Below are 14,105 nucleotides of genomic sequence, written 5' to 3' on the forward strand. Positions count from 1 at the left end.
TGATCTCCCACTCCGGGTCGGTCTGCACTTCCTGAGTGTTGCGTGGAGGCTGGTGTTGCACGCCTCGGTGAACACGCGCAGGCGGGATGATCTGCGTCTCCTGGTGTACCCGCTCGGAGGGTGACGGTGACAGAGGCGACAGGAGTGGAGGCACCGTCCACGATAGTCGAGGAGACGTGTAGCGCCGAACTCTTACGTCCCACGTTGAGATGAGCGCACGTGGAGGACGAGTCAGTCGCACCGGCGAGAGCTGGAGCTGGACGAGCTTCCACGGTTGGCCTGGGCGGTAGTCCAGGGGCCGCTGAGGTTGTGGCGGTAGCGGCAGGCGAAGTGGCGCAGCTCGTCTCGGTGGTAGCCGTAGCTTCGGCGGCGGCAAGGTGACGGCGAGATCGGTTACCAAAAGGTACTTCTCCTGGTCTTGGCTATGAGCCGAAGAGCAGTCGAAAGCTGTCTAGGCCGTCGCCGTGTGGCCTTTTATTCTTCCCTATCGGGAAATGAAACGCGAGAAAATCTGCCACCTATCGGCGGCACTTTTGTATAGCTTCGCGGGCCGTAGTCTGGCCCACGCGCTCGGCGCGTGATCGGCGGGCGCGCGCGCGCCGCGCGTACCATTTCGATTGTGCGGTCGGAAGACCGCCACACGTGGCTCTATAGCGAGGCGTCACGACAAGCGCGTAGAAATAGACCGTTAAGCCCCGTTCAAACGACCGAAGAAGTCGTAAGCGATAATCGCGAAACCGTGCGTAGAAATTTAGACGCGTACTACTCAAGCGAAAGCGAATCAGAACTAGAATTACACCAAAACAGCGTAATCAAACGCGAATTCCAACCCGACGATTCCGTTGTAATTTTAGACGAGCGTTTAATAGGACAAAATAACTGCCCCTTCCAAAATAGACTCCACCCCTCACACGCGCACGCACAATCCGAAAATGCGGACAGTACGACCAGTAGGCTAACACACAGACGAGAGTTCTCATTGACCTCGTATGATAGTAGCGTATTCAATCCGCAAGAGTATTATTCCGCCTCGAGAGTGAACGTAATCGAGATGGCGGAAGCAACAAATAGCAACCACGACGCGAATAGCGTAAATAACAACGAGCAGATAACGCCAGAGGACGTGTTAAACACGTAGATGTCGAAATCAACCGCCTTAATAGAGTGTTATCTCAAAGGAGAACACCGGCGAGTAATCGTAACCAAATTCCCGGATTACAGCCGGACGATAGGGATGCCATTTTCGACGAGATATTAAATGGAATCCGCAACTTACAAGATCGCGTAAATTAATTAGAAACGGCGGATCCTGAACGCCGCGAATTTCATGCGAGACGCGAGCCAAGTAACCTCCCGTTTGAAGTAACGTACGGACGAACGTCATACGATATCCGGAACCAAGCGGAACGCGCTATCGGATATCTACGTTTAAGAAAGGCACGAGACATGATACGCGAGTTCGACGGAGCCTCGAGTAAATTACAAGAATTCTTAAGCGCCGCGTCGTACGCAATAAAAAATATAAATCCTATGGAAGAAGGAACGCTATTAGAAGCAGTGTTATGCACAAAGCTAAAAGGAAGAGCGATGATAGATTTTCAAACGCGAGAGATAAGAGATTTCGCACAACTAAAGAAAGAATTAGAAGTTTGCTATTTGAGCCGCAAAAGCACAACACACTTACAACTAGAGTTCAATACACTCAAGCAAAAACCCGGAGAAAATGCAAGAGCATTCGGATTAAGAGCCGATAAGCTAGCAATGGAGCTATACGACTCCATGATAGAGGGAAGAAATCACACAATAGAAAGCAAGCAAACTATCTTAGATACGATTCAACAACAGGCATTATAGAATTACCAAATAGAATTGAGAGACGAGATCAAGTTACTTGTCCAAGCTCAGCATTTCGCAACCTTGCAAGAAGCGATTGCCGGAGCGAGCGCCGAGGAAAAAGTAAACGGACCAAGTGGAATTCCGCCGCGTCCCAAAAATAATTATGCATACTCGCCGCAACCGCGCAATAACCGATCGATATTACAATGCCACAAATGCGGAAAATACGGGCACCTCGGAAGGGAATGTCGTACCAATAGATATGCGAACCGTTTCTCCTTACCGAAACCCGATAGGACACCCCGCGTAAACGCGATAGATAAAGTCTGCAATTATTGCAAGAAGGCAGGACACATGCGCGAAGAATGTTGGCTGTTAAATGGTCGACCAAATAAAGAAAGGACGAATCACAACAAACCTAATAATCCGCGAGGACAAAATAAAAATTTTTAGCCGAAAACAAATAGCCCGAGAAAAAAGGACAGTAATTCAGCCGCGAATAGCGATGAGGAAGACAAAGAGGACACAAAGCAGCGCCGACCGGCGTTAGAGTATCAGGTGTCACACATGACGAACAAGCCGCGAAAGCATGCAGGGCTGGACTTAATCACTCTGCCTATGCGAGAAACGAAGCGCAAAAAACTAAATTTACTGTTTGATACCGGAGCGGCCGTATCAATAATAAAAGTAAAACATTTGAAAGGCAAAACAATGATAGAAGAAAATAAAATGGCCCTTACAGGAGTAACAGGTCATAAAGCCCATACGATTGGAAAATTTACAGCAACTATTGACTTGAAAGATAGAAAGATCAAGCACACGATGTATGTCGTCAAGGATGATTTTCCGATAAAATACGACGGAATACTAGGCGTAGATTTTATAAAAAAACATCGAGCATCATATAGTTACGACTCGAGCTCAATACGCATAGGAAATAGCACATTAAAATTATACCCGTATAAGAAAATGGTTTTGAAACCGCGAAGCGAGACAATAGTACTACAAGTCGCGACCGATAAAAATTCACTAGGAATAATACAGGCAGAAGAGACAGTGTCAGGAGTGTTCATAGAAAATTGCCTGGTGATGCCAGAAAACTTTCTATGTCCGGCAAGCATACTAAATACGACGGAGAAGACAGTCGAAATGCTAATGCCGCAAGTAACATTAGAAGAGTTAGAGCAAGAAAAAGCAAAAGAGATAGAAATAAACCAAGTAAACAAAGCAGAAAAAACAATGACGCGTAGCGAAAAAGTCGAAAAATTGATACGCACGCAACACTTAAACGAAGAAGAAAAGAAAACCATTATGGAAATTTGCAGAGACTACAGCGATGTATTGCACGTAGAAAGAGAACCACTGACATGCACTGATATCGTCGCGCATAAGATTACCACGAAGGCGGGCAGCGTACCGGTCAACGTCCGACCGTACCGTTTGCCAGAAAAGCACAAAGAAAAAGTGAATAGACAAGTAAAAGAGATGTTGAAAAACGGAATTATTAGACTTAGCACGAGCCCGTGGAATGCGCCGTTGCTAGTAGTACCGAAGAAAAAAGACGCATCAAGAAAATTAAAACTGAGAGTGGTAATAGATTTTCGGTTTGTGAACGACCTAACGGAGGGAGATTCCTTCCCATTGCCAAACATAACCGATATCCTAGACCAACTGGGAAAAGCAAAATATTTTACCACGCTAGACCTCGCCTCGGGATATCATCAAATCCCGATGGAAGAAGAAGATAAAGAAAAACAGCGTTCTCGACACAATACGGACATTACGAGTATAATCGAATGCCTTTTGGACTGAAAAATGCCCCAGCGACATTTCAACGAGCAATAATAGCCGTTTTAGCAGGACCAGTAGGATTACAATGCTTAGTCTATCTAGACGATATAATAGTATACGGAGCAAGTTTACAATTAAAGAGCACAATAAGAGATTAATTGAAGTGCTAAAAAGACTGAGAAACTATAATTTGAAATTACAGCCCGATAAGTGCGAATTCCTTCGGAAAGAAGTGACGTATCTCGGACATGTAATAACAGAAAACGGAATCTCACCAGACCCTTCAAAATTAGAAGCAATAAAAAGCTTCCCGAGACCAACAAAAGTAAAGGACATCCAGGCTTTCGTAGGACTAGCCGGATATTATCGAAGATTTATTAAAGATTTTTCAGCAATCGCCAAGCCACTCACAAAAATGACCAGAAAAGATATCAAATTCGAGTGGAACGCAGAACAAAAAAACGCATTTGCAATACTTAAAGAAAAACTAACCACAGCACCGGTATTGAAATACCCGGATTTCTCCCAAGAATTTGTAGTAACGACCGACGCGTCAGATTACGCAATAGGAGCCATACTGTCACAGGAAAAGATAGGTCAAGATCAACCCGTGGCGTATGCGAGCAGAGTACTATCTAAACTCATCTAAAGCCGAGCAAAATTATAATACTACTGAGAAAGAATTACTAGCGATAGTATGGGCGGTGAAACACTTCCGACCATACGTTTATGGAACAAAATTTACCATAGTGACAGACCATGAAGCGTTTTCGATTTAGTGACTCGACCCGACTCAGGGTCGGGTCGAGTCAGATCTCAAGTTCGATTTAAAACTCGATATCTTTAGGAACGCACTCAGTATCATGACGGAAGGTGTGTCTCCTAACCTATTACTGATAGTTCACGGAAGCTCTAGCACTATTAGCACATGCGGAACTTCATACTTCAAGAGATCTCGCGAAAATTTTTCAGCTCGTATTAGATAAATGTAATAAATATAACAATGAGTGGATTAGGTAAGAAATTTGTACTATATGTTAGTAATTACTGTTAATTATATAAAAGAACAAATGTACATACAATATTAATTGATTGTAACAAAAAATCATAAATGATAATTTTTACAGGAAAGAAGAAGACAAGTGTGAAAATTTGTCGCGATGAAAATGGACAAATAATAAAAACGGATGAAGGGATTCTGTATGAATATGTGGATAACGACGGTAAACATTTTATTTAAAATATTGTAAAATTAATAATATGCTTTATATATATATATATATATCGCCAATGAATTTCCACTGCTGTAGCATCAAAAACATAAAATCATTTTTTTCCTCAGGAAATACCACATTAAAATTTCTACGGACAACACATCCGTCCTGTAGCGAATCATCATCAACATCAGTTGAAAATGGTAAGTGTGTGTGCGCATTGCTATGCGAAAAACTTTGAACAATAGAAATATTGCATTTGAGATAACGATGAAGCAATTTCATTCCAGAGAGCATAATGCCATGCAGTACAGTATCATTTAGGAATGAAGAATCTGTTGAAGAAGAAAATGATTCACATGGAATTGTATGGACAGATAATGAAAGCAAAAAATTACTAGAATTATATTTCGAAAATATTAGACAAATAGGCCCATTTACCAAATTCAAAAACAAGAAATGAATGTGGGAATTTATAAGTAATGAAATCACGAAAACATTTGGAACTTTTCGTTCGTCCGTGCAGTGCGAATACCGATATAAAAATATGTTGAAAAGAAGAAATGCTGCAAAGAAAAATAACAAAAAATCAAGGAATAAAAAATGTAATATCGACTTTGAAGAAGAATTTAAATTAATCAATAGTATCGACGATAGCATCGAACCTGACGTTTGTTTCGGTATAGGCCAATGTACTATTAAAAAAAGAAAAATAGACTCTTTGAGCAGAGAAGATGAAGTTGAGAGGAAAATTCAGAAACCATCAAACATTTTTGCACTGTTACAAGACATTAATAATGAGAAAGAAAAGCAGAAAGAGCGTCGGCATAAAGAAAAGATAGAAGTTCTTCGAGAATTATTTTCCACAAATAAAAAATAAATTATTTCAAGTAATACTTTTTATATGCAATAACCAAAGTTTATATTATAACAGTAAGTTTTTTCATGTAAAATTTATATTATATATATATATATAATATAGATTATAAATTTTTTATTTTATTTTCGATATCGTTATACTTTATATAACATTGTGATATTAAATGTAAGATTTGAAGAAGCAATGATATTAATTTGTCACAAATGTTTTAGTTAATAGAAAAATATGCATTAAGTTCCGTTTATTATCATTTTTTATTTTCAATATAGTCATACTTTAACATAATATTGTGATATATATATATATATATAAATTACATTGTAAGAATTTAAATGTATGATTTGCCAAAATAATGTGATATTAATCTATCATTTTATAAGCGTTTTAGTTAAAAAAAAAAGATTTACTGTAATACTGAAGACTTTTATGTTTGTATTATGTTATTAAATAAAAAAATTTATTTAATAAAATTTACATTAGTATAACATTCTATTATAGGTCCATAAACAAAATTTTAATCAAAATTTAAATCAAATCAAGCGCTATGCGATCACGTTTTAACTGTCCTAACATTCTTATTCTATTATTACTAGAAATACATTGCTGAATTGGAAATGGAAGTTCTTCATATTCAAAATATTCAAACGTATCATTTTTGTCTATGCATAAATTATGTAATACGCAGCAAGATATAATAAATTTGGACATTGACATTACGGACCACATATCGAGTTTTGTCAATTGTCGGAATCTGCACTTTAATAATCCAAACGCGTTTTCAATTTTAACTAGCGCTTTACAAAAAAGATTATTAAAATTTGCTTGCACTGGTGTTAATTTCCCATTATATGGGGTCAAAAGATTTATAGATATTGGATAGGCTGCGTCGCCAATAATATGATGAAAATCACCCATTGCAGACACTTTTTCTTTAACAAAAGATATATCATACACACGAGCATCATGTAGTTTACTAGAGACTCCAGTAAAGCAATCTATAAATCTTTTTTTCGCATCACATATGCCTTGTAAAGTAAGTGCAGTTTCGTCGTGTCTATTTACATACGTATGACGAATTTTTTTCGCAGGTGTTCTAATCGGAATATATGTACCATCTATACATCCAACAATTCCATCAATCCCGCATATATTTTGAAATTCTTGAGCTTTTTCTTGACGTTCTTGTTCCGTTGCAGAAAATCGGATTATTGTTGGAGCCAAATCTACTAAGAAATTTGTAACTCTTTTGATAATAAGGTGCACTGTAGCGATTTGCATGTCAAAACGTTCTGCTACACTTCTTATTACTGTTTTATTTGCAGCAAACCTGTATGCGTTAAAAAACATATATTTCTCGACAAGTAATATTTAATAAAACGGTTTCATATATTTGTAAATAAGTGATTTAAAAAATGATGTACCATAAGAAAACTAAAACATGTTCTTTAGCTGTTTTATTTTTTCTCCCTCAAAAGCCTTTAGGACAATATTTGCTCTGTTCGAACAAATTAATAATATGCTCACAAGTTCTTCTTACAAGTCTAAAATGTTTCTGAAACTAAAAGAGATCCTAAGATAAAAAATAAGCTCCTAACACATTGGGGGGATTTAATAAATATTTTTAATAAATATTATATTTACCTCTTTTTATCAGTATATATATTGATCAACGATATTTTTAATATAATGTTTCACTCGCAGCATTCTCTTTTTCTGCACTAGGCATGTATATTGTAATTCTTCATTAGAACTATCTGACGAAGAAAGTAAAAAGTCATGTGCAATGACCAATTTTTCCACATTTTTATTACAATTATTTTCTTGCGTAGTGCTTGCTGTTGTACTGCATGGCATTATGCTCTCTGGAATGAAATTGGTTCATCGTTATCTCAAATGCAATATTTCTATTGTTCAAAGTTTTTCGCATAGCAATGCGCACACAAATCACTTACCACTTTCAACTGATGTTGATGATGATGATTCGCTACAGAACGGATGTGTTGTCGGTAGAAATTTTAATGTGGTATTTCCTGAGGAAAAAAATAATTTTATATTTTTGATGCTACTACAGCAGTGGAAATTCAATGGCGATATATAAAACGTATTATTAATTTTACAATATTTTAAATAAAATGTTTACCGTCGTTATCCACATATTCATACAGAATCCCTTCATTTGTTTTTATTATTTGTCCATTTTCATCGCGACAAATTTTTACACTTGTCTTCTTCTTTCCTGTAAAAATTATCATTTATGATTTTTTGTTACAATTAATTAATATTGTATGTACATTTGTTCTTTTTCATAATTAACAGTAATTACTAACATAGTACAAATTTCCTACCTAATCCACTCATTGTTATATTTATTACATTTACTTAATACAAGCTGAAAAACTTTCGCGAGATCTTTTGAAGTATGAAGTTCCGCATGTGCCAATAGTGCTAGAGCTTTCGTGCTGAACTGTCAGTAATAGGTTAGGAGACACACCTTCCGCCTTCCGCCATGATACTGAGTGCGTTCCTAAAGATATCGAGTTTTAAATCAAACTTGAGATCTGACTCGACCCGACCCTGAGTCGGGCAGTCGGGTCGAGTCACCAAATCGAAAACGCTATAAAATTAGAAGAATACGATTACACTATTGTACACAAGGCCGGTCAAGAGAATAGAAACGCGGATGCGCTGAGTCGACATGTGCCGACAGACATCAACAAGATAGAGAAGGAAGAGAATAACGAAGAGGAGAGCGAAAGAAAATATACAGAAGAAGAGAAGCAACGTATATTATACGAATACCATGATGCACCTGTAGGAGGACATCAGGGTGTGGAACGCACCATAAACCGAATAAGGTTGACGCATAACTGGAGAGGATTAACTCGAGACGTCGAAGATTACATCAATAAATGCGAACTATGTCAGAAGAACAAGTTATCACGAAAAAATAAAGCACCCTTAGTAATCACAGACACCGCGAACAAACCATTCGAAAAATGTGCTCTAGATATAGTAGGACCACTGACGGTGACCGAAAACGGAAATAAATATATCCTCACATTTCAGGATAACTTATCAAAATTGAGTAAAGCGATACCCGTACCTTGCGACCGCAGGCTGTCGCAGCGCGCGCGGCGGTAAAGAAGGTGTCCCGGGTCGTGCTGCGCCGTCTCTTGGAGGACGCGATGCGACAGTTCGCACCGCGGACCGATTATAGCGGCGAGCCAGCCAGTCGGGCAGCCGAGAAATGGGCGGTGAAGGTGGACCTGCCCGACGCGATCGCGGAGTCACAACCGGTCATGCAAACGCCGGTAGAGGTGGGCCAGGTCGCGGAAATCCCGATCCCGATGGATCTGGAGGCGGTGCAGGCCATTGTCGCCATGCTCGAGTCGGAGCAGGCCGCCCGGCCTGTCGAGCAAGCGACAGATGCGGCAGGAGGAGGAGCGGACGCGGAGCCGCCAGCAGCGCCCGCGGACCGGGACGACGCGTATAGCGTCAGCTTCCGCAGCCCGGAGAGCATAGACAAGGACGAGAACGGGGACGAGGGACAAAAGGTTCCCAATCAGATATAAGTAGCGTTACCAGCGTTCCGAGGATGGGGACGCACTTGGACGCATGTCCGTTAAACCGTTTAGTTTGGTTGACTCGCAGGGTCAAAAGTTTTCGTTTGCGACAATACGACCCCATCCGACGCCATAGTTAATAAGTTTTGACAAATCGCGCAATTTCTTAATTTCATTAATACCGGCTCAAGCCATATGTAGTTAATTTTGGTTTACCGTTGAGCGCGTGAACGGTTAAGAGCGCGTAAAACCGCGTGGCGAAGCTTGAGCCACTTATACTTTCCAGGAAGGGAGAGGCGTCCAAGTGGGCGTTCTCCCGCATTAAGACGGAAAACCAACGGAGGTCAATAACCGACCACGGAGTACCGCCAGACCATCGGAAATAGTCAGGGCGCAGCGGCGCTGAAAACTGACTCCGGGGAGCCAAGATGGCGGACCGTCCGCAATTTCGGTTATATAGAGATTCTTGCGATAATGTACGGTCCCTGATCGAATCGGGAGCCCGGGAAGCAAACGTAGCTAGAAAAAACCGCATTTTGACCGCGAGAACAGAAAATAGCGGACGTCCGTAATCTCCGAGAAAACGAGCGAGGCGTGATATCGCGCAGTGCCGGACGAAACTACGAGGCACGAGGAAAGAGCCTAGTCGATAACCGATGCGGGCCGATAACGAATACACGAGGTAGGGAACCGTCCGCGAACTCGCACCAGGTGCGTCATCTCCGGGAACTGGATAGCCCTGACGAAAAGAGAGCCAAGTTAGGCTCCGTACCGAGCGCCGTCGAACTCCAACGAACGGGAGACAAATTAGCGTACCGTCCGCGAACTCGCACCAGGGGCGTCACCTCCGGGAACTGAGTAGCCCCGACGGAAAGGGAGGGCCAGATGAGGCTCCATACCGCGCGCCGTCGAACTCCGACGACCGGGAGACAAGTTAGCGTACCGTCTGCGAACTCGCACCAGTTGCGTCATCTCCAGGAAATGAGATGCCCTGGCGAAAGGGGAGAGCCAAGATAGGCGCCGGACCGCGCGCCGTCAAAGTCCGAGGACCGGGTCGCGAAATAGAGTACCGTCCGGTAGATCGCGACGCAAACATCATCTCCGAGGAAAGACCTCGGAAATCTGGGTACCAGGTCCCAAGGAAGCGTCAGGATAGGTCGGCGACGGCGGAAGACGTGGTGCTCGTTACCCGGACGTCTTCCCCGAGGAAGTCGCCCGGAATCGTAAAAGGCGTGCGAATTAAGCATAGGCGCATAGGTCGGCGTCAACGGCGGACGCATATTCGAGCCGGTGGAAAACCACTACCCTGGCGTCAGGACGGCAGGGCATCGCGAGCGCAACGCCCATGGAAATTTCCATGTAGACCCGCGTAAACATCGAAGTGGAAAATTACCGAGACAAACATACGCAGTTGCGAAGTTTCTCGAAGGAGAAAGTCGTAGGGAGCGCCGGAGTTGGGGCCAAATAGCCGATGGTAGGGAGGCCGAGCGAGACGGGCCACTCGAGGTAGTCTCTCGGGGATAGTTCACGGAGCAATACGTAATTTCGCATATACTCTCGTTGTCGCGCTAAGTCCCGCGATCGTAATCCGAGTGCGCAAATCATAATCTCGTAACTTCCATAACAACCGGGAACGCCCGCGGAACGCGTTAATTATCGTTTTTACATAAGCGAACGCCAAATTAGTGCCGAAAAATCTTGTGCGTCGTAACGAAAAAGGGCATGTCAGCTCGAACGTACGATCGTCCGACAGATTGTGTAACTTCGATATTTGTGAACAACTGTGAATGAAAATCAGTCAAATTGAATAAATTATACAATCTTTTGTCAAAAAATTCTTGAAAATTATTCGATTGGACTTACCTTCTGTACCATACCTGATCCATTGGCGTCGATCACTCGAAGTCCCTCGTTGATCCTGGAAGACGGTGGCAGCGGCGATGATCCTCACGTGGCAGGAACCTGAAAAGAAGAATAATTAGTCTGATTAAAAATTCGATAGATACTTACCTTCTCGGTATACCAGGGCTGCGTTCCAAAATTCACTCTAGTTAACTAAAATGCTACAGTGTACGTGACGTAAACTATAGATTTTAGTTACCCAGAGTGAATTTTGGAACGCAACCCAGAGGTCAAACCGAGTGGCGACCGTTGAATTCAAGGACACCCCGCGTTGATTCGTGTCTCCCCAAGTACCGTCCGGTTACAACCTAACCAAGGAGCGAATACCATCGCAAAAGAATTTGTCACAAAAATTATCTTTGAATACGGTATCCGACAAAATACTGACGGATAGAGAAACGAATTTCCTTAGCGAGATATTTAAAAGCACGTGTAAATTATTGAAGACAGAAAAAATTCAAACAACGGCCTACCATCCCGAGAGTAATGGAGCATTGGAACGCTCTCATAGAACATTAGCCGAATACTTGCGACATTATATTAACGCGGACCAGACAGACTGGGACGAATGGACGCCATACGCAATGTTCGCGTATAACACGACGCCACACACGGCGACCGGGTTTACACCCTTCGAATTGGTATACGGGCACCGAGCGACACTACCGACGGCACTGTCGCAACCACCGAAACCAACGTATACTTATGACGATTACGCGCAAGAGCTAAAAGAAAAATTAAGAGCGACACAACGAGTTGCAAAGGAACATTTACGAAACGAAAAATCTAAGGCCAAGGAGACGTATGATAAGAAGACAAAAGAAATCAACTTACACGACGAAACGGTGCGTAGAGGGAGATCGAAAAAATTAGAATCCCCGTGGATAGGACCGTACAAAGTAATTGAAAAACATTCAGACGTCAATTACACGATCAAAAAAGGACGGAAAACGACGCGAGTGCACGTAAACAGGATAAAGCCCTTCATAGAGCAATAAAAGCAGCGCAAAAGAACGAAAAACAAGCAATAGAAAATAGGCGATAGAAAGTAAGCGATAGTAAAAAATAAGAAAAATAAGAATAGAAAGGGAAAAAACGGCTATGGGAGTCAGACGCGATTATCCGTGCATAAGGAATCAACAGTGATTCTAGTAAACATTATATTTAATAAAGCTCATACGTTTCGGCTCGGGATTGAGCCATCTTCAGTGAAGTACAAAAAACCATTTACTCTTATTCACCAAGGCCGGTACAGCGAGTCTCAGAATTTACAGATCCGATACTTTGGCAAACGAATTCCTGTCTGTAACGACATAACATTGGTAAAGGCCGAGATCGCAGTAAATAAAGTAACAGATGTTATAGAGACTCACCCGAAAGCCAAAGAGAAAGAGAGTATTACAAGCCATAGCGAGGAAATATAAATTAACCGTAATAAAACGAGTTCAATATCAGAAGCGAAGTCAACGTGCTTATCAAGACGACGGTTTAGAAATTTCTAACGTATGTAAATTCTGAAACTCGCTGTACCGGCCTTGGTAAATAAGAGTAAATGGTTTTTTGTACTTCACTGAAGATGGCTCAATCCCGAGCCGAAACGTATGAGCTTTATTAAATATAATGTTTACTAGAATCACTGTTGATTCCTTACGCACGGATAACCGCGTCTGACTCCCATAGCCGTTTTTTCCCTTTCTATTCAAATCTTGGGGAGTCCCTTACAATTTTTTGATTTTACTTACGCTGGCTGGAAGATATGCGTCAATACACATATTTTGAATTTATTTCTGACACCTTTGGACATCAGATTGTCCTGACATTGAAACAATGGATCAAAGCCAAAAGGACTAACATCATGAGTAAATTCCGCATTAGATTTTTAAAATTTTGTTTGCGTAATGACATTATTCCACAACATCTTTCTCGATATAATAATTGTACTCCGTTTTTTTCGCATCAAAATACTATCGTGAAATTCAGACGTTTAACCAGTGCATTTACTTCAAAACTGCTTAAAATTGAGATCAACGATGCGTACAGGACTGTTAACGAATTACAAACGCGGATTTTCTATCTCACTAAACAAATCTCACGGCATTTACCCATGTATATATATAATGAATTTTTTAATACACAAATGAACGCTATGTCTAGGTTACGGAAATTGGAGCAGAGTAACTTGGACAAGAAATTCGAGTGGCTAATTCTGAAACATAACCTGGCTAAGCTAAATAACATTAAGCCTATCCATTACACTGTCAAGTCGTCAGTTACCTGTTCGACTCAGGCTCTCAACACTAATTTGACAGAAAATTACAATATTTCCTTAAAACCCCGTGACTTTTCGGACAATGAAGGTGGCTCTCTTTTGAATACGTTAAAAGACAAATGGTTTATCAACTTGACTTTCATTCAGATTCCGGATAATGTTCAGTGTCTGTTGCAGTTGGGAGACAATTTCTCGTTGCCTTCTTATAACAAAAAGAATATTGCATATAATGCACGTTAATACTCTGTTAAACATTAGAAATCGTTCGATCCCGATTATCAATAGTATCTTTTCGTCTTCAAGTGAGAAGTCTCCACTTTATTTGCAGCTTTCACAATTCGTTCGTTCTACTAAGCAATTTATCAATGATAATCCTGACATTCTTTTTATCAGAGCCGATAAGGGTAACTGCACGGTCGCTATGAATAGAGACGATTATTTACTAAAAATGACAGAATTATTACAAGACTCGAATACCTATGTCCAGGTTGCTAAAGATCCTACCAATACTCTTTCTAAGAATGTTAGAGACGTTCTGGTGAGATGGAAGAATTGTAAATACATATCGGAAATTAGATATAAACAGTTACTTTGCAGTGACGGGATTTTACCGAGGGCTTACGGATTGCCAAAAATTCACAAACCGGGAA

General features: G+C 41.2%; 1 protein-coding gene and 2 pseudogenes across 6 annotated transcripts in view; 1 reads left to right on the top strand and 2 right to left on the bottom strand.

Annotated features, from left to right (window-relative positions):
* LOC143906338 (uncharacterized) overlaps positions 1-14,105 on the bottom strand; it is a 29,475-nt pseudogene that overhangs the window by 5,971 nt on the left and 9,399 nt on the right. The gene's annotated exons all lie outside the window — the stretch shown is intronic.
* Positions 210-2,289, top strand: LOC143906103 (uncharacterized; annotated as a pseudogene).
* On the bottom strand, positions 6,037-8,915 carry LOC143906340 (uncharacterized). Of its 5 annotated transcripts, none has more exons than XR_013259486.1 (7): positions 8,825-8,839; positions 8,067-8,245; positions 7,862-7,957; positions 7,674-7,751; positions 7,363-7,583; positions 7,143-7,279; positions 6,037-7,048 (listed from the first exon to the last, which is right to left on the bottom strand). XR_013259486.1 is itself a non-coding variant. In XM_077422386.1 (6 exons), the coding sequence occupies exons 1-4, from the start codon at positions 8,077-8,079 to the stop codon at positions 7,372-7,374; spliced, it is 399 nt and encodes a 132-aa protein (XP_077278512.1). In that variant the 5' UTR covers positions 8,080-8,818; the 3' UTR covers positions 6,038-7,048; positions 7,143-7,279; positions 7,363-7,371. The 5 variants fall into 5 exon arrangements, 1 of the variants encoding a protein (XP_077278512.1); XR_013259485.1 differs by lacking the exon at positions 8,825-8,839 and adding an exon at positions 8,562-8,818; XR_013259488.1 differs by lacking the exon at positions 8,067-8,245 and having other exon boundaries at positions 8,825-8,915.

Source organism: Temnothorax americanus, unplaced genomic scaffold (genome assembly GCF_048541705.1).
Source record: "Temnothorax americanus isolate GAGA-0224 unplaced genomic scaffold, ASM4854170v1 Scaffold7, whole genome shotgun sequence".
Lineage (NCBI taxonomy): Eukaryota > Metazoa > Arthropoda > Insecta > Hymenoptera > Formicidae > Temnothorax > Temnothorax americanus.

Excerpts from the sequence above, each read along its gene's own strand:
- LOC143906340 (XM_077422386.1), bottom strand. Across the intron at positions 7,752-7,861 it reads TGAATATGTGGATAACGACG|GAAATACCACATTAAAATTT; the intron begins GTAAACATTTTA and ends TTTTTTCCTCAG. Across the intron at positions 7,584-7,673 it reads ATCAACATCAGTTGAAAGTG|AGAGCATAATGCCATGCAGT; the intron begins GTAAGTGATTTG and ends ATTTCATTCCAG.